This window comes from Typopeltis vanoorti, chromosome 10, assembly GCF_054136105.1.
Source record: "Typopeltis vanoorti isolate ZY-2024b chromosome 10, IOZ_Tvanoo_1.0, whole genome shotgun sequence".
Taxonomy (NCBI): Eukaryota; Metazoa; Arthropoda; class Arachnida; order Uropygi; family Thelyphonidae; genus Typopeltis; species Typopeltis vanoorti.
In genome coordinates, this window is record NC_143558.1 from 129,750,301 (window position 1) to 129,773,712 (window position 23,412).

The 23,412-nt window shown below is 35.7% G+C and overlaps 1 protein-coding gene across 1 annotated transcript in view; it reads left to right on the top strand.

Annotated features, from left to right (window-relative positions):
* The window catches only part of LOC150102790 (tubulin beta-2 chain-like), a 111,322-nt gene that overhangs the window by 78,929 nt on the left and 8,981 nt on the right, over positions 1–23,412 (top strand). The window contains exons 6-7 of the mRNA XM_090398760.1: positions 6,310–6,449; positions 21,389–21,531. Of these exons, the coding sequence (XP_090254886.1) occupies positions 6,310–6,449; positions 21,389–21,531 (283 nt within the window). The remainder of the gene's footprint in view (positions 1–6,309; positions 6,450–21,388; positions 21,532–23,412) is intronic.

The following is a 23,412-nucleotide window of genomic DNA, read 5'->3' on the forward strand; positions in this document are numbered from 1 at the left end:
AAAGACATCAAGAAATTATATTCTTGGTTTCATCCTTTAAGTGGATAAAGGTTGAAATTTGGATATAATTTCTTGACAGCTTCAATTTATAGTATAACCAAGTGGAAAAACTTTCAACATCTAACTCTAATCCAAAGTAATTTAGTAATAAGGTAACCTTTTGACTAGTTGTATATGACTTCTGCATTACTTCAATCTTTATCTCTTGTGTGTCTGGCTCCTATTGATGAGACTTCAATAGAAGTCAGAACCAGTCTGGGTAGGGGCCCTTGTATGCTATGCATTATATGTCCATAAAGATACATGCCTTGCATTATGGAATACTAAGGCAATTTATGTGAAGTCATTAGTCTCTATATACAAGTAGCCCTTCACTCAAACCTTCATCCATCCCATATGTCCTTGGTACACCAACAAAATCATCTCCACTATCTGTTTTATCTAACCATTCATAACCAACTGAAAATTTCAAAGTAGTCTTTGCAGATATGTTTCCAGAAACTTTTTTTATATACATTTAACATTACAGTATATCCCAATAATTCTGCAATTTTTTTAATCCCCATATGTGTGTGCACATACGTATTTCCTTATTCTTTAGTAGGCGGATCAAGCGGGTGTCAGGGGTTCCGAGCCATCTTAAAAAATTAAAAGAGATCTATTAGAACAATATAGATGTTATGCATTTTGATATTGAATTGGTATAGTTTCTACTATTTTTAAAAGATAAAGACAAATTCAACAGGCTGCAAGAGAAATGTCAACTTCTCAGAAAATGTAGAAATTTTCTGAGAGCTTTTTAACTGAAAGCAAGTTAACCAAACTCATGACAGAGATTAAAGAATGTTGAGAACCCATGATGGCTTCTGACCTAATGTCCAATCCTCGCATTCTTGTGGCACACCCTGTTAGATATCTAACTGGATACCGAATGAAGAAGGATGGGCTGAAAATTTGAGATTTAGTTGACCAAATGGTTTAAACCATAATGCAAAATAATGGTATAACATGACAGAATTTCAGGCCGGCTGGAGCAATCCCCAGGTTAAACAAGACCCTGTTGTTTTCATTAGGGAACTAGAGTGAACAGTGAAAGGTCAAGTACTTAGGCAAATCCCAACTCAACACCAGCAGAGTTCAAGATTGGCACCATGAATATAAAAAGTATCGATGGGGAAAAAATGGATGTAGCAGAAGAATTGTATGAAATAATTGCGTGCATTCTTTGTTACCAAAACAAAGAAGACAAAAATAAGTGTTCTTCCTATGCAACAAATAAAAGATGTTATATTCAGGCAATAACAATCATGAAAAAATAGTAGCTGTAGTATTCAATAGTAAATATGAGGAAAATCTTCTTGAATGGCAGGACTTGAGGGAAGGATATATCTATCAAACTGTTGATCAAATGATTCATCTAGGTGTAACATGAATTATATGTGCATTGATGGAGCAAATCATCCGATATAATTTGTTGTGCTTATTATGTGCACTTATTTATCTTTTTACATACATATCTTCTCCTTTTTGGTTTTATGAAAATAATTTTCTTTAGGAATATTATGAACAGTTTTTTTTTTTTTTTTTTTCCCCCATAGATGCACTCCTCATTTTGTAAAACATAGAAAGATTCATATTTAATCACAGGAATAAACAGGTTGTTACTCACTACATCTGTTCTTTCTGAACACTGGAATGCAGTTATTCCTGTATAGTGAAAATCATTCCCCTCCTGCCTCCAACAAATACAAGACTACACAGACAAATCAAAGCATAACAAAACTTTTATTGTATCACTAAATATGGTACAGAGAATTAATTAGTATCTGTACTATTTTAGTAACAAAGTAATTAAAGCAACTGAAGACAACTAGAATGAAAATGACTATGTAATGGTAAACATCTTCCCACTCACTGACACTATGCTGCATAGATGCAAATAAAAAAAACAACAAAATATACAGTAAGTTTTATTGGTGCTAAGTAATCATCTAACTAAATGTAATGACCTAAGTTATTTAAAATTTTCAGTTGCAGAAAATATGCAGTCACAGCTGTTCATGATATAATCAGTAGATGCAAAAACCAGCAGATTTATTTGCTTTTGAAAGTTTAAAATTTTTAAAAGCTGATGCATAAGAGACAATATATGGTCAGGCGAGTTCCAGCTTGATGGAACTCGCTTGACCATAACTATCCATCATATGGGTTATGGGGGGATAAATATCCATCATATGCCTGATGCATAAATATAAATAAACATCCATATGACAGCCGGGTGAGATTATGTTAATTGAGTAATTCATAAAGGTATTTTGTTTGTGTGAATGTGACATCATGCAAAGCTAGAGTGCAATAGAAAAGGAGTAGGAGGCACATGGGAGAATTCATTGAACCGGATTTTAATAATGCAGGAATTTATGACATATCACGTTTTGAGGGAATGTTGTAAAGAATTAATACTACCTTAACGAACTTGAACATGAGTCTTATATTGCACCAAGTTCCAAAGGAGTGGAAAGAGGAGAAAATTGTTCCACTTCATTAGGAAGGTGATAGACTGAGGCTATAAATTAGCCAATCTGTATATCTAGAGCAGTGGTTAAAGTGTTTAGAGAGGATAGTGAGAACCAAGATCTAAAACTAGGTTGATAACAGCATCATCCTTTTTGAGGAAGAGCACGAGTTTGCTAAATGATGATTGTGTTTTAGCAGTTTGCTATTACAACAGGGCTATAAATGCTTTAAACAAGGGATATGCATACACACTGTGGTAAATTTCAATTTTGCAAAGCACTTTGTTGATAATTACACAAGTCGATAATTAAATTGGAATGGATGAGGTTAGACAATAAATTAGTATGTGAGATTGGAGATCAACTGTAGGATAGGTATCAGCAAGTTGTGCATGGTTCAGCAATATCCCAGAAGAGGAAAGTCACCAAGTGTCTGTTTTGGGACTGATGCTGTTTTAACTTATATGTTAATGGTACTGCAAAAAGTATGCAGCTTTTTTTATAGATGATGAAAACTTGGTGGAAAGAACTATAAGGATTGCAGTAGATGTGGTTTTATAAGAGGTCTTGAATAGTATGGGAGTGGACAAGTAATTGGAGTTCCAGTTCAGTGTTATAAAGTGTAAGGTTAAGTGTTAATTTTTGGGAAGCAAAGATGGGATGCAAGGTATACAGCTGAGGACATTTTAGAGAGGGTAAAGAAGATAGGGGATCATGGGTGATAGTGGATAAGAATATAAAATTTAGTTCAGGGGGCTATACTGCTAAAATTGTGAGGAGAGTGCAACGGATTATGGTAATGATGCACAAAACATTAACCTGTGGAATGAAGGAAATTTTGATTCCATTTTGAAGCCTTGATTAGACCATATATAGATAACTATGCATATATATTTGGTCACTTGATTTTCACAAGGATGAGAAGATATCAGAATCTAGAGATGATTAACTGAGGTGGTTTCTAGTGTACAGAATGTTTAATTACAAAGAAAGATTGAGGAAGTGGAGAGTGTAGTAGATAGCAAGAGGGGATATGATCAAGACTTACAAGTTGGTAAAGAGTTATTACCAGATTAATGTGAAATAATTTTTTCATAGAATGGGGAGAGCCAGGGAAAGAACAAGACACCATCCCTGTTTAAAAAAAAATTCTGTAGTTTTTTTTTTTCATGCTATCAATTAAATCTTATTAATTCTTGTTCGGCTTCGTCTTTGAAAAATCTGCTAATTTTGTTATTTACTTATGTGTAATGTTTTTCCCCTTGTCTATTCTTAATCTTTGGTAGTACTTCGAACTTATGGCCGCTACTAATAAATTGCTCGAGTGTGCAAAACTCTGATAACAAAGACAGTGCCTCGGGCTAAAGCCAGATTCTTTGTTAGATTACTAGTGCTCAATCTGATTAAAATTTTTGGAAATTTATTTGTTTAAGCTGTGCCACCAAAATTTACAGGATAAGAGAATTTTCTTTATCCAAGATTAAAACACTCAGTATGGCACACAATCCTTTATTCTCTATCTTATTCCTATACTATAATCATATGTTTCTCACTTTGCAGTTGTGACTATATCAAAATACATATGCATAGGTTCTGTTTATGAGCAGTGCATTGAATTTAGTGATCAGGCAAGTTATTTGTTTGACAAGAAAAGAATTTATTCATTACTAAGAAAAAGAGATATACAATTGTCATTCAGTAAATTCAATGAGTCTAACATATAGGGTCTATTAAGCAACTCGATATAATGTATACATTCCTGTCCCTTAACTAATCTTGAACTTTTCAGGGACCACATGCCTAGAAACTTATCCCTTAAAATTTTAGCTTATTTTAGATTATCATCACATAAAACTCGGGATTCAGGAATTATCTATTAACATCAGATTCTAGCTTTACACTCGATAACTTAACTGTGATCTCTAGCACAGAGTAATTGATCTCATCTAATGGTATAGCTCCTAAAGTCCAGCATTACTACATAAAGTACAATTCCAGTTAATTTTCATTCGCCGTCACAAAATTTGCTAATTTTCTTCCTACTAGACAAATGGAAAGTTCTTACTTGGTAGCGAAATCGGGATCTCTCTGGCTTTTTCTTGTGACCATCTTTTGACTTCCTGTGGCTCGTAATTTCACATCAGTTTCTTCCTAGAAGAGTTTCTTTTGCTGCTACATTCCTCTGGCCTTTGCTTCTTGTATGTAGGTCTGGGAATACGGTCACGATTTGTTGTCCTTGCGAAGCTCGGCTGCCGTTGTCCAATCTCGTATTTCCGTACAATCTCCTCGGGTTACGTTGACTTCCTAGCCATACGGGGTCCTAAATCTCATTCGGAATTCTACTTGACCACATAACTAACTGCACTCGGACACTCCACTCCTGACCGTACTGGAACATCAACTCTCTGGAAACAACAGGAAAAAAAGCCCTTTTTCGGCATCGTCAACCTCTATATATCCAGCTCCGATGGATAACCCTCCCGCTCTTACGTCATCGCCTACTCGGCACCTCGATACTCTGCACCTGATACCATTGCTTGCCGTTGCATTTCCACGGGAAACCCCTACGCAACGTTGTGTTTGCTAACACGAACGCAAACGTTCGTGTTAGCCTCAGATCACTAATTAATCCTCTTATTTTGTCTGGAACTTTAGCTTGACCTTGGTATACTTATGCACAATTCACCATATATACAATTTCTATTTTTCACATACAAAACACTCGATAATACAAAATTTAAAGGAACAGGCATTAACATTATTTCATTTACACTCAATTTCTCTTATTAACAGACAAGTATTTTAGCAGGATTTTTGATACGTGTTAAATCTGAACAATAGGTATTATTTGCCAAAATTCCTTCTGTTCAAGATTTAATACCTGGATGCTAAGGTGGGTGTGAGGAGTCAGATTTTGCAAAGAGAATAGTTGGTTACCTAAGAATGCAGCAAATGTAGAAATGAATCTGTTTATGTATGGTTTGATGAGTTGTGTGTGTGACAATGGGATCTCACATGATTAGGAGGTGAAGATGACTCCATGGACTGATGATATTTGCCAGACAATGATTACAATTTGCCTGACAGTAGTTGTGTTTTAACAGTAAGCAGATCACATATCTGACAACCATAAATTATTAGCTATCCGCCTAGATACTGACAGAACAAGGGTGGGCTGCAATTTCAAACTTAACATGATGAACATCCACAAACAATTAAGCTCTAGACTTATTGAAACAGCTTTTGTTCCTCTTCTTTTATATTCCATCTACATTGGAACATCCTTTCCCCTCCTTAGCATCCACCTCTTCAAGAATACATCAACAGATTTCTTCTTTCTCCAGAATCACTTGCGCACACCTGACACTGTTGTGTTACATGTTTTGTAAATGCTTTTTTTGTGTATGCATGGGTGTAGTTGATATAAATTGTATAACTGGATTATTTTTATTGGATTATAAATGATGACAATAATAATTCTTCCTAGATTTATGAAATTTAATAAAGCATTTGGACATTTTAATAGCAGAATTAGACTAATCTGTTGTAATAATGAAATGCATAATATTATGATTATCTACATTCAATTTTTTACTTGTTTTTATGATTCTAATGGATTATATTATGAAATGTGGTCCATAATGATCATCCATCATTAAGAAACATGCTGAAAGAAATATCTTGAAACTTTTTTTAAAACAAGAATAAGAAAGTTTGATATTTCTTCTATTGAATAGCATGTACTTAATAATGCTTTTTTCTTTTCTTTTTTTTTTTTTGTGTGTGCGTGCAGATGTTTGATGCTAAAAACATGATGGCAGCTTGTGATCCTCGACATGGTCGATACTTAACTGTTGCAGCAATGTTCAGAGGAAGGATGAGTATGAAGGAAGTAGATGAGCAAATGTTAAATGTTCAGAATAAAAACAGCAGGTAATTAGCTCTATTTCACTTGTTTGAATTTCACAACCTAGACTTGAAGATAAGAGCCTTTTTATTCAATGGCATTTTATTTATTTAATCCAACTATTTATTTAAGCAGAATCATAAAAATACTGGAAATATATTTGTAATGTCAAGAAATCTATCATTTAACTCCTTGTCTGACGATGTATACAATTCCCTGTTTACTCAAGGGATATATATCATTGTATTTTTTTTTTTTTTTTGTCAATGTATGACAACAGATGAAATTTCTTGTCATTCTGTAATATAAACCTTATTCTGTTGAAACAAGTCATGAATTTGTTTTGTATAGATCATGTTCTAGCACCATGAGCCTGTATAAAATGTCCATTTTAATTTTCTGGTCACTCTCAATAGTAACTCATGCATTATCCTGAAATCATTTTGCACATCTTAGCAGGCAAAACTTGCTTCACTCTCTCCTGCTGTTATCTAATGTACTTTATGAATTGTTGTCCAAGAAAATTAGATGTAGCTTTTAAGGAGAATTTTAATTTTTTGAATTTCAGTCTCAAAATAGTATTATTATCATCAGAGACCTCCAGGATAGTCGACAGTTTATTGAGAAAGGCTCATTTACAATAGATGTACTCACTACTTCAACAAGCAACCTGCTTAATTCATTCACTGCTCTTTCAAAGAAAAATCAAGCTCTCACCTTTTTTGTACACAACAACCCAACTTCCACAGATGCCTTGTCCTCTCTCCACCTTCCACACAAAACATTCCATCAGCCTGGCTTGCTTAGCTAATTTTCTCTCATAATTTGATTTAGCCTTCCTTGCATGCTAGTCGCCCTTCTTTGCAGCTCCTGCTATATATTGCTACTCATCCGCTTAATTCTTACTTGGTTTATCCTTCTGATTCTGGGTTATACAAGTCTAATACTACTCTCTAAAACAGTTCCTAACCACTTCCCATGCACTACTGACATTTATTCCATATAACTTCTTCTGCTACCTAAGTTTGTTTTAATTACCAGCTTTGTATTTCCACATAATCTTTTATTGACTGAAAATTTCACATGTGCATGATCACTTCTCCCAATCAGAGGTAGAGTTACTACTGTAATTATAAATAGATCTTCTGATACTAATACCAGATCAAACACTCTCAAACCCCTGCTCTCCTCCATCACGTGTTGATTCGGGTAATTATTATTATCTGAGACATCTAGGGAGTCAAGGACTCATTGAGAGAGGCTATAAATCATCCAAACCAACTATCATGCCTTCCCTTAAATTCATTCACACTAGATGCACTCACTACCCCTAAGGGCAAATTATTCCACCCACTCACTGCTTCCTGGGAGGAAAACTTAGCTCTTATCCCTTTCTTGTGTTGAACAAACTTAACTTCCATGTTAAGCCCCGTGTTCTCTCACCACCTTCCATGTAACGAAAAATTTCATCACTTGAAATGATATAACACCCATTCAAAAGTTTATAGACCTCTATCATATCACCCCCTCTTTCTCCTGTTAACTAGAGTCTGCAATCCACGTACTTGCAATCTGTCCTTATAATCTAAATCCCATTATCCGGATATAATCTTCGTAATTCTTCTTTGCACACTTTCCACAGCTTCTTTATCCCCATGGAACCTGGGAGACCAAATCTGCACACAGTAATCCAGATGTGGTCTTATCAAAGCCTTATAAAGAGGCAAAATGACTTCCTTATCCTTTCATGTCAACTTTCCTCAACATTGCAATTATCCTCTGAGTTTTATTTGCAACTTTTGCTATGTGACCTTTAAACTTTAAATTCTTATCCACCAACATACTGAGATCCCTTGCCTCTTTGGATTCTTGTAGCATAATCCCACTAATATAATATGCTGCTGGAACTCTAATCACGCCAAAGTGCATAACTTCACACTTACTAACATTAAACTGATAGCCATTTTCATTTACTCAAATTTCCAGTCTATTGAAATCATTTTGTAATTGCTGAATATCAGTAGCATCCCTGATTGCCTTGTCTATTTTTGCATCATCAGCAAACAATTGCACATCTGATGTTAGATCCTGCCTGATGTCATTAATGTATAGATTGAACAATAATGGCCCAAGGACTGAACCCTGAGGTACACCACGGGTTACCTTAATTCTGGCAGATTCACACCCACTGTATCCCACATCTGTCTGTCGACCATCCCCTTCTCCAAGTCAAGAGTTTATATTCCATTCCCATATTCTCCAGTTTATGTAACAGCCTTTCGTGTGGTATCCAATCAAATGCCTTAGAAAAATCCAACATTATCATAGTGTATCCATTCCTTTTATCCAACCCAGCCATAACATTGTTAGAAAATATGAGCAAATTGCTAAAACATGACCCTCCTTTAGTAAACCCACGCTGCTTCTTGCAGAGTACAGCATGTTTATGTACCCATTTCTGTATGCAAGTTCTTAACAACTTCTCTAAAATCTTCACTCTATCACACCAGAAATACTGATAGGTTGGTAGTTAGACACATCAGTTTTTGCACCGCCCTTGTACAATGGAACTATCATATATTCATTCCATTCCTGTGGTATCATTCCTGAGCTCAGACTTAAGTTATATAAACATGTGAGAGGTGTAGCCAATTTGTCTGAACATTCCTTTCGCAAACGGGCTGATATTCCATCTGTCCCTATAGACAAAAATTCTTATCCAGGTTATGCTACAGCTTTTCAACTTTATTTTCATGAACCTTTTAACTCTTCATTCAATGTTACACATCTGGTAGCACTGTGCACCATGTTACACATCTGGTTGATATAGCTTAGCAGAGTGAGCACTCATTAACTGAACAATCTCAATAGCTTCCAACACTAGAGTACCATCTGCATTCAATAAATTTATTCTTCCACATTCATTCTTTCTTTAGCTTGTGGCATAATGATAAAATTCTTTTGAATTGCATTTAGCTTGCATGCCCAATTTCCTTTCATACTCCGATTTAGCTTTTCTCCCAATACTCGTTATTTTTCTGGCCTGAGCTTTATATATTTCATAACTCCTCTCACTCTTATTCTCACGATATTATTTCCACACCATCTTCTTCTTGGTGATCTCTTGCTTAATAAAGTTGCACATCAATTTCACTCCCAAGCTATTTATTCTTTGAACACTTGGGATACATACTGCCTCATTTAAGCACTTTTTCAAAGATTCCCATGCATTGCTGACATTTTTCCGATTCAGTAACTGATACTATGGGACCAAAGATAGTATTCTTCTAAGTTGATAATAATTTCCAGCTGTGTAGTTCAAGCATGTAACTTGTTTTAATCGGAGCATCAATGCAATTAGATACTTCCAAAGAAAGTACAGCATGATCACTGTCACCAATTGGTGGTAAAATAGCCATATTCTTGACAGAGACCCCTTCTGATGCTATGTTCTGGGCTGGTAATATTCCATTACCAGCCCAGAACACTTTTTTTTCCAGTACATGACAGGAAATGGAAGAACAAAGGAGCATCCCTGAAAATGGCGTCTGTGTGGTTAGCATCAGTGTGAAAATTAGATTTTTTGCATCCACTCCTGCAAACTATTCCACCCTGTCAGGGTAAATGGGTGGAATAGCTGAGTGGGAAGGAGACAAATGCTGTTTGGACATTGATCAAGAGGTACTGAACACAACAATGTCTGAGTGTATTCTGAAGGTGAAAAGACTAAATAAGGTAGGAATAAAATGGATGAATGAAGAGATTAAGCATGAAATATGGAAGAAGACACTGTGAATACAATAGAAGATAAGTGTTCATAATAATCAGTTGCATGAAGAGTACAAAGAGCAGACCAGGAAGGTGACTTGGTTGGTAAAGACAGAAGTGCAGATGAGAAGTAATTAGCCAATCAAGCCAAGAAAAATCCTAGTGTGTTCTTTTAAAATGTGGCAAGTGGCTTTTTTTTTTTTAGTTACATTTTGTACCATGGGTGGGCTAAGGAATTTTTATGTTGCTCCTGCTCACAAAAGGTTATTTGCAAACCTATAGTTACATTTTGTACCCTGGGTGAGCTAAAGAATTTTTTTTTTTGTTTTATATATATATGTGTGTGTGTCTGTGTTAAAGATACCAAGAAATTTTATATTTGGTTGTAACCCTTTTCCCAAGTAACCAAAACAAAGTTTCGTGTGCGAAATATATTCACATCTGAGCTACTTGTATATAGATGCTAATGACTTCATATCACTTGTCTTAGTATGTATTCCATAATGCAAAGCAGCACACTCCTTTCAGGCATGTATAATGCAATGCATAATGGGAAGGGCCACAACCCAGACCGGTTTCGACCTTTATTGAGGTCTCTTCAGTTGGATCCAGACCCGGGAGAGATACGAAGATTGAAGTAATGCAGAAGTCATATCTCATATACAAGTAGACAAAATGTGCTTGACCTTCTTAATTAAAAATATCTGGATGAGAGAAAGATGTAGAAAGTTTTTTACCTTGGGTGTAATATACGTTAAAGATACCAAGAAAAATTATACTTGGTTTGAATCCTTTCCCAAGTAAGCAAACCTTGCTTACTTGCTACTTGCCTGAAAGGGGATGTGCTTTGCATTATGGGATACATACTAAGGCAAGTGATATGAAGTCATTAGCCTCTATATACAAGTAGCTCAGATGTGAATATATTTCACGCACAAAACTTTGTTTTGCTTACTTGGGAAAGGGATTAAAACCAAGTATAAAATTTCGTTAAAGTATCTTTAACGTATTTTACACCCAAGGTAAAAACCTTTCTACATCTTTCTCTCATCCAGAGATTTTTTATTAAGAAGGTCACACCTTTTGTCTACTTGTATATGAGATATGATTTCTGCATTACTTCAATCTTGGTATCTCTCCCATGTTTGGCTCCCACTGAAGAGACCAACTGGCCTGGGTAGTGTCCCTTCCCATTATACATTGCATGATACATGCCTGAAAGGTGGTATACTTTGCATTATGGGATATATACTTTTGGTTATAAAGATATCTCAGTAATATCAGTTCTCTTCATGAGTTAAATGGCAAATAGTTTTGATCTTTACTACTGATTGTCATGCCATATTTTTTATAGCATCAATTTAGTTAAGGAATTCTGCAAAAACTTGTACTAGATTTATTTGTTATTGCATTGGCACCCCTGTGGAGTCTGAAGAGCCATCACGGGAAACTCAAACTATCTGCACAATATTTATTATATCTCTCTTTAAACTCATTGACAGACAGACAAAGCACTCTCAAATGACTCTGCAACCCATTCCACAAGCAAAAAATCACTTGTAGAGTGAGAGGTGTTTTTCCTACTTTCTTTGTTGTGTGTATGCATTCGTGTTATTTGCACCACTGGTAAATTACTCCCTCCATTCTGAATGGTTTAACTCTTAACCTCAAAATTAAAAGAAAACGACTTGAACTAAAATACAAATGAAACATGCACACAGATTCATATCCCAGGATATATCGTATATAAATTGTCTTCTTAAATTAACCTATTTGCCATTTATCTCATTAAGAGACTGATCTCCAGAAATCTTTCTAGGCAAAAGAAAAATCTTTAACTTACAAAAGGAATAGAGGTCATGTTATGTATAATATTCGAGGATACGCATCTGTGTACATGCTTCATTTGTAGTTAAGTTCAAATGTTTTATTTTTATTTCAATTAAGAGTTAAACCACTCAGAATGGAGGGAGTAATTTATTAGCAATGCAAATGACAGGATTACATGCATAACAACAACAAATAAAATAATATGTATACAGTAAAATCCCTTTTTTACACTTTCCAGGGACTGATGGAAAAAAGTGTAAATAGCAGGAAATGTAAAAAACTTTAAAAAAAGGCTAAAAGATGATTACTGCTAGTAGGCTCTGCATACTAGATTACAAAATTTATTAACTGAAAATAAATGAATTTACAATTACTTACATTTATCTATTTTGAAAAAAATCTTTTAATTGTTGATTGTTTCTGCTTTTTCTGCACTCTTATAAGTTCCACCTGCCTCTCCACAGTGTATAAGGCATTAAATGTCCCATCGTCTCCTGATGCACTTACAGTATACTGCCTCAAAACAGAGATAGCTTCCATTGCTTCTTGCTAGTAGGGACGGTAGGTTCTTGATCACAGTCTTCTACAACCACTTCTTCCTCTTCATCAAGGTGGTTGGAAAGGATGTGTTCTACACTTGGTACCTTTGATGTGATCACATCAACATAGTCTTGAAATGAGGAAGACTCATCCATCACATACCAGTTGTTGGGCTCTGACATATCTTCTTCTTCCTCCTGTAGTTGTTCCTCCTCTTCTACAAATGTAACTCCTGCCTTCTCTCCTTTAAAACATAATGTTTTACTTCGCAGAATGTTATAAAAGATCCCAGTTTCAACAACATTGAAAATATTTTTCGGTTTGTAGTCCTGAATAATAGTCTTTAGTTCATGTTTCCACTGATTTACAGTTTCCCCTGCAACACTTATTTTCTTCACACACTCAATTATACACGATATTGTGATGAGTCTCGAAACGATCAATCCATCCATTTGACGCAGTAAAACCATTAATCCCCAACCTCGCAGCAAATTCAAGGGCTTTCGCTCGGAGTATAGTACCATCGACTGGAATACCCGATGCTCTCGTAGAAACAAACCACTCCACAAGTTTATCCAATTCATCGGATGTCGATCTCTGGATATATATTTTTTTTTTTTTTTGACATAGCGCCAGATTGCTTTGCATTGAGTTCAATGCTTGACCTGTTTTTTTACTATCATGTTCAAAGTGGACACACAGAGTCCAAGATCTTTTGCTAGCTAATTGCATACGTGTTCTGGCATGCCAATCTGCACATTGCAGAATTGCCATCTTCTACCGAAATACATTTTCTGTCTTTTTTCTCCATGTTACTAACATGGATCATCCATCACCACAACTTGAAAGCAACTATCACATGCTAAATTACGTAGCAGAAATTCTGCAATATACCATGTGCTTCTGAATTGCGACCATGAACACCAACACTGCAAGCTAGTGAAGCGATATTTCACAAACTGTGGTTTATTCACTGATATCTAATATTCACGAGTAACAACTGCTACTTGGTAGAAGTGTGAATGTGATTTCACAATTTGTGTATGATCCTTGTTCACGATTTCAATACAGCACTGTGAATGTGAAATCTCATTACAACACGTTACAGATGCCATGAGCTACTGACAGTTTAAATTTACTGATATGAAAACTTCACGGTATCAATTTGTACAGTGATTGAAGAATCACGGTATCGCTCATCACTACATCGCTGCTGCAAGCGTGCGCGTCACCATGATGGCAGAAACGAAACTACAGCCGAAAGCAATGCCATCTGGGAACAGAAATGCATAGATTTCAATGAGAGAAATTGATTTGAAAATCAGTATTGCCACCTGAGAAAAAACCACAAATCATGGCAAATAACGTCCACATCAAGTTAATGGTGGGAAAACAATATATCGTAAGAATAGGCCTTAAGACGGGCCAAAGGAAAATGACGTAAATTGCGGGAATATAAAAATGGGATTTTACTGTATATATATTAGAAAAAGGGAAAAAAAAAACCTCTATAAGCAATTTTTCATTTGTAGAATGGTTAATTAGTGGAATGGGTTGCCAGAGTCAGTTGAGGGTGCTCTGTCTATCAATGAGTTTAAAGAGAAATACAATAAATGTTGTGTAGATAGTTTGGGTCTCCTGTGATCACGCTTCAGACTCTATGGAGATGCCTGTGCAATAATAAATAAATAATCCAGTACAAGTTTTACAGACTTCCTTAACTAAATTGAATAAGTGCTATAACAAATGTAGCATGACAATCAGCAAAAAAAAAAAAAAGATCAAAACTATTTGCCATTTAACTCATTAAGAGACTGAATCTCCAGATATCTTTATAACCAAAAGAAAAATCTTTAATTTATGAAAGGAGCACATATATATATATATAACATAAAAGCAATATAGTTTAACTATGCACTTATATATATTTCAGATCTCAACAAAAACACCTTATCTACTCAACTTCCTTTCAGTGATAAATGTTAAGTCATCTTTTATAGATAATGACTGTTAATGTTTATCACTGAAAGGAAGTTGAGTAGATAAGGTGTATTTTAATCTCTTTCTTTTTACAGAACATGCATTCTTTCTTGAATTCACACTGGAGGAAAACTAACTTAAAAACTGCTTCTTATACTATATGATAGTGACATCAGCCAGTCAAATTGTTTTTGCATCTTAAATACATATCTTGTCCTCATCCTGAACACTTCAACTTAATTCACTTTCTATATGAAAGTCTCAGCATCTGCAATGAAGAAATAACTAAACCATATCTACAGCTTCAAATTGCCTTTCAGAATGAGAATATTAAATAAAATAACATGTTCAGAACTCCCAAATAAACTTGAATGGGTTCATTTTTATATGAACTGAAAAGCAATAAAGTTTCTTTCAGTTTTAACTGAATAAATCCTATATGAATTCATGACAATAGTAAACTTCATAGCAAGGGATCAGAAGGAGCAACTACCATTTTGACAGGAGGTGATTTTGCAGCATCTGGCCCTTTCAAAGTCTGATTTGAATTTGTTAATAATTTTACAGATGTTGTGAGTTGCACTATAGGCAGAGTAAGCAGCTAGGGTTTTGGTTTTGAGCCATTTGTGGTATGCGGAGGTTTTTTCTTTTACAGCATTAGCACGCTTTCTTGAGAACCAAGGCATGGATAGTGGCTGAGGGTTTGGAATGGAATAGTGGATGAAAGACTTCATTCCTGTGAGGATGATTTCTGTTATTCAGTCTGAGCAAGTGTTTGGATCAGAAGAACTGAAGCAGTAGTCAGACCATATGAAGGAAGAATAGAAGTCATCCCATTTGGTGTCCTTGTAGTGTCAAAGGACATGAGACTGAGAACTGGTGGATAAAGGTTTTTCTGTGGCAAAAGAGACTTCTATGAGGTTGTGATTTGAGTCATCAAGAGGAGAACTCACATCCACAGTATACTTGGAACTGGAGCTTATTAAGGAGAAGTCAAGTGTGTTGGAAAATTGGAGGTGGGGGTTGTCAGGTATTCTGGTAAGGAGATTGATGATCTGTGATAGGTAATTGCTAATGCCAAACACCTCAGCATCCCTGCCTGCTTGATCGGCGAAACTGAGAAGGAAACAGCCAATATGAGTTGTGGATGTTGAACTCCCCAAGAAGGATGACTTCGCTATTGGGATATTTCAACTATAGAAAGTAGAGAGAGAGAGAGAGATGGAGAGGTCAGAGTGGTTAACAGAGTTTGGAGAGCGATAGAGAGAGCATATGAAAAGGGCAGGTTGATTTGGCAGGGAAATTTTGAATTACCGCAGATCAAACAGTGGGGATTCTAGGTTTTGCAATCTCTGGCATGGTATGTCAGTTCAGATGAATGCACAAGTGCTTCCCTTGTGGCAGAAAGACCTGTGTAATGTGTAGAATCATGAAACATGCATAGTTACATACATGTCAAGAGGAAGTGTGCTGCACATTCTTAAATACTGTGGCAATTGAATATGAAGTCAACTTCTAATTACAATTAGCCTCACAACTTCTGTTTATAAGTAGTCTAGTTGTGGGTGGGGGGATTTTTCTGAACCCGCTCATTCCTTTAAAAATTCCTCTAGCTTAGGAAGAAAAAATAATCCCTTAAAAATATATGAAAGAGATAGTTAAACGGATAAAGTGCATCATGTTCAGATATGGGTTTGTTTAGATTATTTTGCACTTCACAATATTTATATAAGTGCATGTAATGTGATTATAGACTGCGCGGTTAGCTTAGTGGCTATGTGCTTCGTAACCATATGCCTGGGGAAGGAGCCATAGCCAAGTTAGCCGGTCTTGGGTGTGGGAAGCAGGGTTTTCCTCCAGTTTATCTGGGATTTTTCATCCCGCAGGCAGGCCAACTGGCCCCGTGAACACACACTGATACAGTCAAGAATATCACTCTTAGGGGATGCAGCAGAGGAGAGGCAAACCGGCTGCATTAATACACCAGTAACCCCCTCATTAGGAGGGGACTCAACCCATCCTAGAAGGATGAGAAAGGATAGGATAGAAATGTGATTATACAACTTGCTGTTTCAATTTTTATGTGATGTGACTTTTCTATTAAAAGTAAACACTTTGTTTATTTTTCTTTATAAATATTAAAAATACTGATAAGCTCATATTCAAAGTTGATTTCCTCCAGTCCCACTATCCTAATAGTGAAATCATCCTCGTAGGTGATTTTAATGTCTATAACACCAACGGGCTTTCCTCTTCCAGTTGTACAGATTCTGCAGGCAGAGACGCTGTAATATTTGCCATTAAATATTTCAGCGTCTCCAAATACTCTAGATCTCTTCCTTACCAATGACTTTTCCAAATACATAGTGAATGTATTGAGCCCACTGGGTAATTCTGACCAGAACCTAGTGCTCATTTCTGCCCCATGCAACAACGCTTAACACAGTCGCACCTGTACAAGAGTAGTCTGGTATTATAACAGTGCCAAATGGGACAGCCTCCAAGACTACTATGCTTCATTCCCATGGTTCGACTATTGTTTGCAGTCTTCCAATCTAAGCATATGCACCGAACACATCACCAAAGTAATCCTCACTGGCATGATAACCTACATTCCCCACACCACTCTGAACTGCCAAACCCTGGTTCTCCAAAAGATGTGCCAAGGCTGTACTAATGAAAAACTAGGCATACCACAACTCGCTCAAATTAAGAACTCCATCCTCCTTCAGTGTCTATACTGAAGCCTGAAACAGATGCAAAAAAAAAAAAGATCAATGATTCCAAAACAGAATTCGAACAGGCAAAAAGCAGGAAACTTGCAGCCTGTCCTAGCAGCAGCCATGCCTTTTGGTCTCTTGCCAAAGCAATTGGTCACTTTTGCCTGCACTACTCCCACCCATATCATACCCAGATGGCTCAATTGCACAATTACCCACAGAAAAAGCTAATCTCCTGGCTTCACACTTTGTCTGCAATGCACGCATAACCGACAATGGCAAATTCCCCCCAGTCATTCCAACTGCCCAACATGCAATGGCTCCTGTATCCTTTTGCCAGAAAGAGATCATAAACCTGTTGTCAAAATTAGACACAAAAAAAGCCCTGGCCCTGATGGCATTTTTCCAGTTGTCCTTGAAGGTCTGTGCAGCAGAACAGACTCCTATCCTATGCCATCTGTACACACTATCTTACTCCACTGTTATGTATCCCAAAGCCTGGAAATTGGCCTATATTCAACCCAATCCCAAAAAAGGAGACAAATTGATGGAGAAAACCATCAATTCTCAACTACCACTCTACCTTGAAGGTACCCAGCTATTAAGCAACCACCAGTACGAATTCCACCAATGCCGATCAACAGGTGACCTGCTCTCATATATCACCCATCTCTGGACATATACCATGGAAAAATTTGACGAATCCCAAGTAGTTGAACTCGATATCTCTTAAAGCCTTTGACCAGGTCTGGCACAAAGGCTTACTAAGCAAACTTCCATCATTTGGACTGTCTCAGGACTTCTGCAGATGGATTACCAGCTTCCTGTCTGGACGCACACTATGTGTAATGGTAGATGGCTCCTTATCCTCCCACTATCCAACTAATGCTGGGGTCCCACAGGGTTCAGTTCTCTCACCAACCCTCTTCCTTCTATACATAAATGACCAACTTCAGTTGACCTCCAACCCAGTAATACACAGTTTGTTTTGCAGATGACAGCACATTGCACTCCTCCCTTTCATTTGATAAACCTTACTCTACACAACTCACTTCAACCCACAGAACATCAACCACAACTCCCAACGCAGACCTCCAAAACATCCTCTGATAGGGGCTCAGATAATCTTGTCAACTTCAACACTAGTAAAACCCAGTTCTGTCTTATTTCCCACAAAAATAGAACCATTTTCCCCCAGTATTATTTTTGATAACACTCAAATCCCCAGACAAGATGAAATTTCTCTTCTCAGAATTACCATGACATCAGGCCTCTCCTGGCATAAACACATCACAACCATTGCATCCTCAGCTTCTAAAAAACTAGGCTTTCTCTTTCACTCAAGACGTTACTTCACTTCAAAACATCTGTTAACCTTATACAAATTGCAAATCTGCCCAGCTATCGAATACTGTTTTCACATTTGAAGAGAGCTCCTAAAAGCCCCCTCAAAATGCTTGACTCAATACAGAGGAGAGCAATTAGACTGATAAAAGATCCATCTCTTACCGACTCACTCTCCCACTTTCACATAGACATTTAGTCTCTGCAATTTGTATATTCCATAAATATTTTCATGGAAAATGCTCATCTGAAACAACATCAATAATTCCCCCACTCTGTAACGCATTGGAACATGTATAGCCACCTCCCAACATCCCTTCACAGTACACCTTGAAACCCACAGAACGCGTTTCTTTTCCTCCTCCTTCATCCATGCTGCAGCTGTACTGTGGAACAGTCTTCCCCCTGAGGTATTTCCCAAGGAATACAATATACTGGCTTTCAAATCGAATGTTAACAAGTTCCTCCTTTCCCATCCCACTATTCATATACGGAACTAAAATACTATAGGTTGACCAGCCAACCTCTCGTATATATGGGCCCAACATTAAAAAAAAAAAAAAAAATCATGGTATTATGCATGCATCATGAAAATCCTTTTTTAAATAATACTCCTTTTAACTGTATACATCATCAAATTCCCAACATGTACCCTCAAGGATTGTACAGGATATGATAGTACTACATGAAAAATTTACATCATTACTAACTTCCTATCTATAATTTTCCTCCAAATCATTCTGTTACTTGTCGAGACTCCAACATTATCAGATCGTATATTTCTATCGTCTAAGGCACTTTGTACCGTATCAATCCACCTATATCTTGGTCTTCCTCTGGGTTGTTTTCCTGCCAACCTGGTGGAGAATACTTGTTTTGCTAATCTTTCCTCGCCCATTCTGTTTTGCAAGTAACCATACCACCTGAGATTAGCTCTGCTAATCCATTCCTGGACAATGTCAAATTCTTTCCTAATATCCTCATTTTTAATATGATATTGCCATTGATGCCATCTGTTCATGCCTCTAATCTTTCTCAGAACTCTCGTATCTGTGGTTTCTAGTCTTTGGTCAAGTGTTTTACTTCTGACCCAGCTCTCAGATCCATAAGTTAAAACTGGTTTGAACACTGTCTTGTATATAGCTAATTTAGTGTTCTGACTAATTTCTCTCTTATTCCATATGAATCTATTCATTTGACTTCCTACCATAACAGCTTTGTTGATTCTGTTGTCTGTTTCCATATTTAATTTACCATCTTCACTAAAAATCATCCTAAGTAGCTGGAATGTTTTACTTGCATTTAACTCCGTTGTGAACGGAGAACTTTTCCTCAGGTTCTCTGTTCACAACGCAGTTGACATTTTCAATGATTCTACCTATTTAAATTGTCTTTATCTCTTTATTGCTGACCTTCATACCATATCTATTACAGCAGTTATTCAGTTTAGTCAGGGAATCCTGCAAGCTTGTAGTGGATTTATTTAGAAGTATAACATCGTCCACATAAACCAAAGAGCAGACAATTAACATCTCCAATTCTGATATCATTTTTAATACCACTTTCCTTCATAATTTGATCCATATAGATAATGAATAACAGAGGGGATAATGTACATCCTTGTCTCACACCAGATTTAGCATTAAACCATCTTCCTGTACTTCAATTCTAACTGCTGACTTACAACTCAAAGACTAAGTATTGCTTGATATATGCCCCATTGACATAACTGTAGCATATTGAATAGCTTCCCTCTTGGCACCTTGTCATGTGCCTTTTCCAGATCAACAAAACTTAAATACAGATCTTTGTTATATTTCTATGCTTTCTCAACTGTTTGTCGCAAAGTGAAGATCTGATCCTGACAGGCTCTATTTGGCCTGAATCCAGCTTGTTCTTCACCAAGCTTTTCTTCCACAATTCTTCTGAACCGTTTCTCAAGTATAGTTGCATAACTCTTGCCAGGAACACTCAGTAGGAAAATACCTCTGTAATTCTCACATTCAGTTTTATTTCACTTTTATATATGAAGTACTATGAGGGCTGTACTCCAATCATCGGGAATTCATCCTGAACTATGCAGTGCAAGATATTTATACCACCATACTTCAGCATTTCTGGTCGAATATCATCTACTCCTGCTGCCTTTTCACATTTCAAGCCTTTGATGGCTTTTTCTACTTCAAGGGAGATTATGTTGAAAAATAAAAATAATTTTGAAATTATAAATATATTTTTTCATTGTTAGGCCAAGAACTTTTGAGACCACCCTCATATATATGTATCATACAAATGAAGCAAAATTTTACCTGGAAGCAAATTTGTTAAATAGTATATAAAGATATATAGTTCAGAACACTGAATTCAAAAATTGACAGTACATGGAAAGTAAAAAGTGCTATTCCATTTCAAAATGGAAAGCTGCTTTTACTTTGTAGGATTAGACAAGGTTGTCCTTGAAATGAGATGGGATGCAAAACCAGTTCCTTTCTGTAAGAATAAATATCATCCCTGCAATTTCCCTAACAGTAGCTATAAAATAACAGGCATTAATTTCTTCGATGAATCTCAGTTTCACAATGCACCATTGCAGGCACTTTTTTTTTTTTAGTTCTGATTAACTTCTACTCTAAGGATGGTTCTCTCACCTCCCCCCACTTCAAGTACCATGTATAAGCAAATTGTTTATTAGGATGATAGATATAGAATATTTCTGAAATTATGAGTATTGATTTTATAAAGATTAAAATACAAATAATACAGCTAACCTAATTTATTTCCAGCTATTTTGTCGAATGGATTCCTAATAATGTAAAAATTGCAGTTTGTGATATTCCTCCCCGTGGTCTCAAAATGTCAGCAACATTTATAGGCAATTCAACTGCTATTCAAGAAATTTTCAAGAGAATTTCTGAACAGTTTACAGGTATGTATGAAATAAAGCTATTGAAATGTTGTGAGTCCTCGTAAGTATTGCAGTAAGACGATTACTCCACTGCTTATAAGGATAAATAACATTTTACATAAATTTCATATTTAAATAATTCTTGTGTGAAGTAGAAATTTCATCCTAATGAATAAGATTTTTTGTACAAGTATAATATTGCATTGCATTACATTATATCACGCAAGTATTATCATTGAATGACTTGCAGATATCTTTTCTTCTGATATGGGAATTTCCCAGAAATAATACCTATGTTACTCCTCTTAAAAACTATTTTTAGGGCTATTTTTGCCTGTTTTCGTTTAGGAGTGTCCCTTATTTTAAATACAGTGGCTTTTTACTCAAGAATTCTTAGGGTATTATAAGTGCATTTTAAAGGTAAATATATGCAGACTAATAGAGGAAGAAATTTTGCATATACTTTCTTTGGATGTTAGGATGTCTTCGTTCTCCATACTTCTGCTGTTAGGCTGTTCAAAAAAGGGGGATTAGGAAACATGGGGGGGGATGTTTGAGGCAAGGTGGGAAGATTAATTAGAAAACCGTTTTTTTTTTTTTTTTTTTTTTTTTTTTTTTTTTTTTTTTTTTTTAAATAATATATATATATATATTATTATATTTAAGGGCCCTTCTTTGGGGAAGGGTTTTATGGGAAACGGGCTGGGGAGAGCGTTAACGGGGTGCGAGCCCGTTAACGTTTCAATCGTGCTATCGTCATTGATACATTTCGGGATCCTGAAATGTTAAATATATTTTTTTTTTGTGTTGCTACCATCCACAAAAGGTTATTAGCAAACCTCTAGTACATTTTGAACTGTAGGTGGGCTAAGGATTCCCCCCCTCCCTCTTTTTATCAATTTTATACATTTTTTGTATTTAAAAAAAAAAAAAAAAAATTGACAAAAGCAATTGTGATTCCTATCTTTAAGAAAGGTAATAGAGATGACCCTAAAAACTATAGAGGTATCAGTATACTAAATTCCTGTTACAAAATATATAGCAGAATCTTAAATAACAAACTAATGAAATATTCCGAAAACTTTATTCTAGAAGTACAGAATGGATTTAGAAAAGGACGATCATGTATAGACCCGGCCTTTTGCCTAAAATTAATAATAGAGAAAAGAAGAGAATATAATTTAGAAACACATATTGCATTTATTGACTTTGAAAAAGCATTTGACAAAGTTAAAAGAAACATATTATTTAACATATTAAAAGAAAGACAAATACCAAATAATATCCTAAAAGCTGTCACAAGTATATATGAAAATAATCAAATACAAATAAGATTAAATCATGAGCTATCATATACAAGAGAGATAAACCAAGGGGTCCGACAGGGATGTCCCCTCTCAGCAACTCTTTTTAATATCTACTTAAATGAAATAATAATAAAATGGAGTAAAAATTTACATCAAGGAATTAAACTTTCACCTACAGTTAACTTAAACACTCTCCTCTTTGCAGACGACCAAATAATAATTACAAATTCTGAAGATAACTTACAGAAAGCTATTTTAAATCTAAATGAGATATCCAAAGATTATGGTATGATAATATCAACGGAAAAATCAAAAACTATGGCCTTTAAAGGACAAGATCCAGCAAGAACTAAAATATATTAGATAACAAGATCTTAGAACAGGTGAATTCATTTAACTACCTAGGATGTATGATCACTTATGAAAATGAAAGAGATATAAACATAAAAATTGCAAAATATTTAAAAATAACAGGAGTAATTAACTCTATATTTAAACCAAACCTAGTTCAAAAACAAACCAGGCTAAAAGTATACAATACATTAGCCCTACCGGTCTTAATGTATGGAAGCGAAATCTGGACAATAAAACAAAA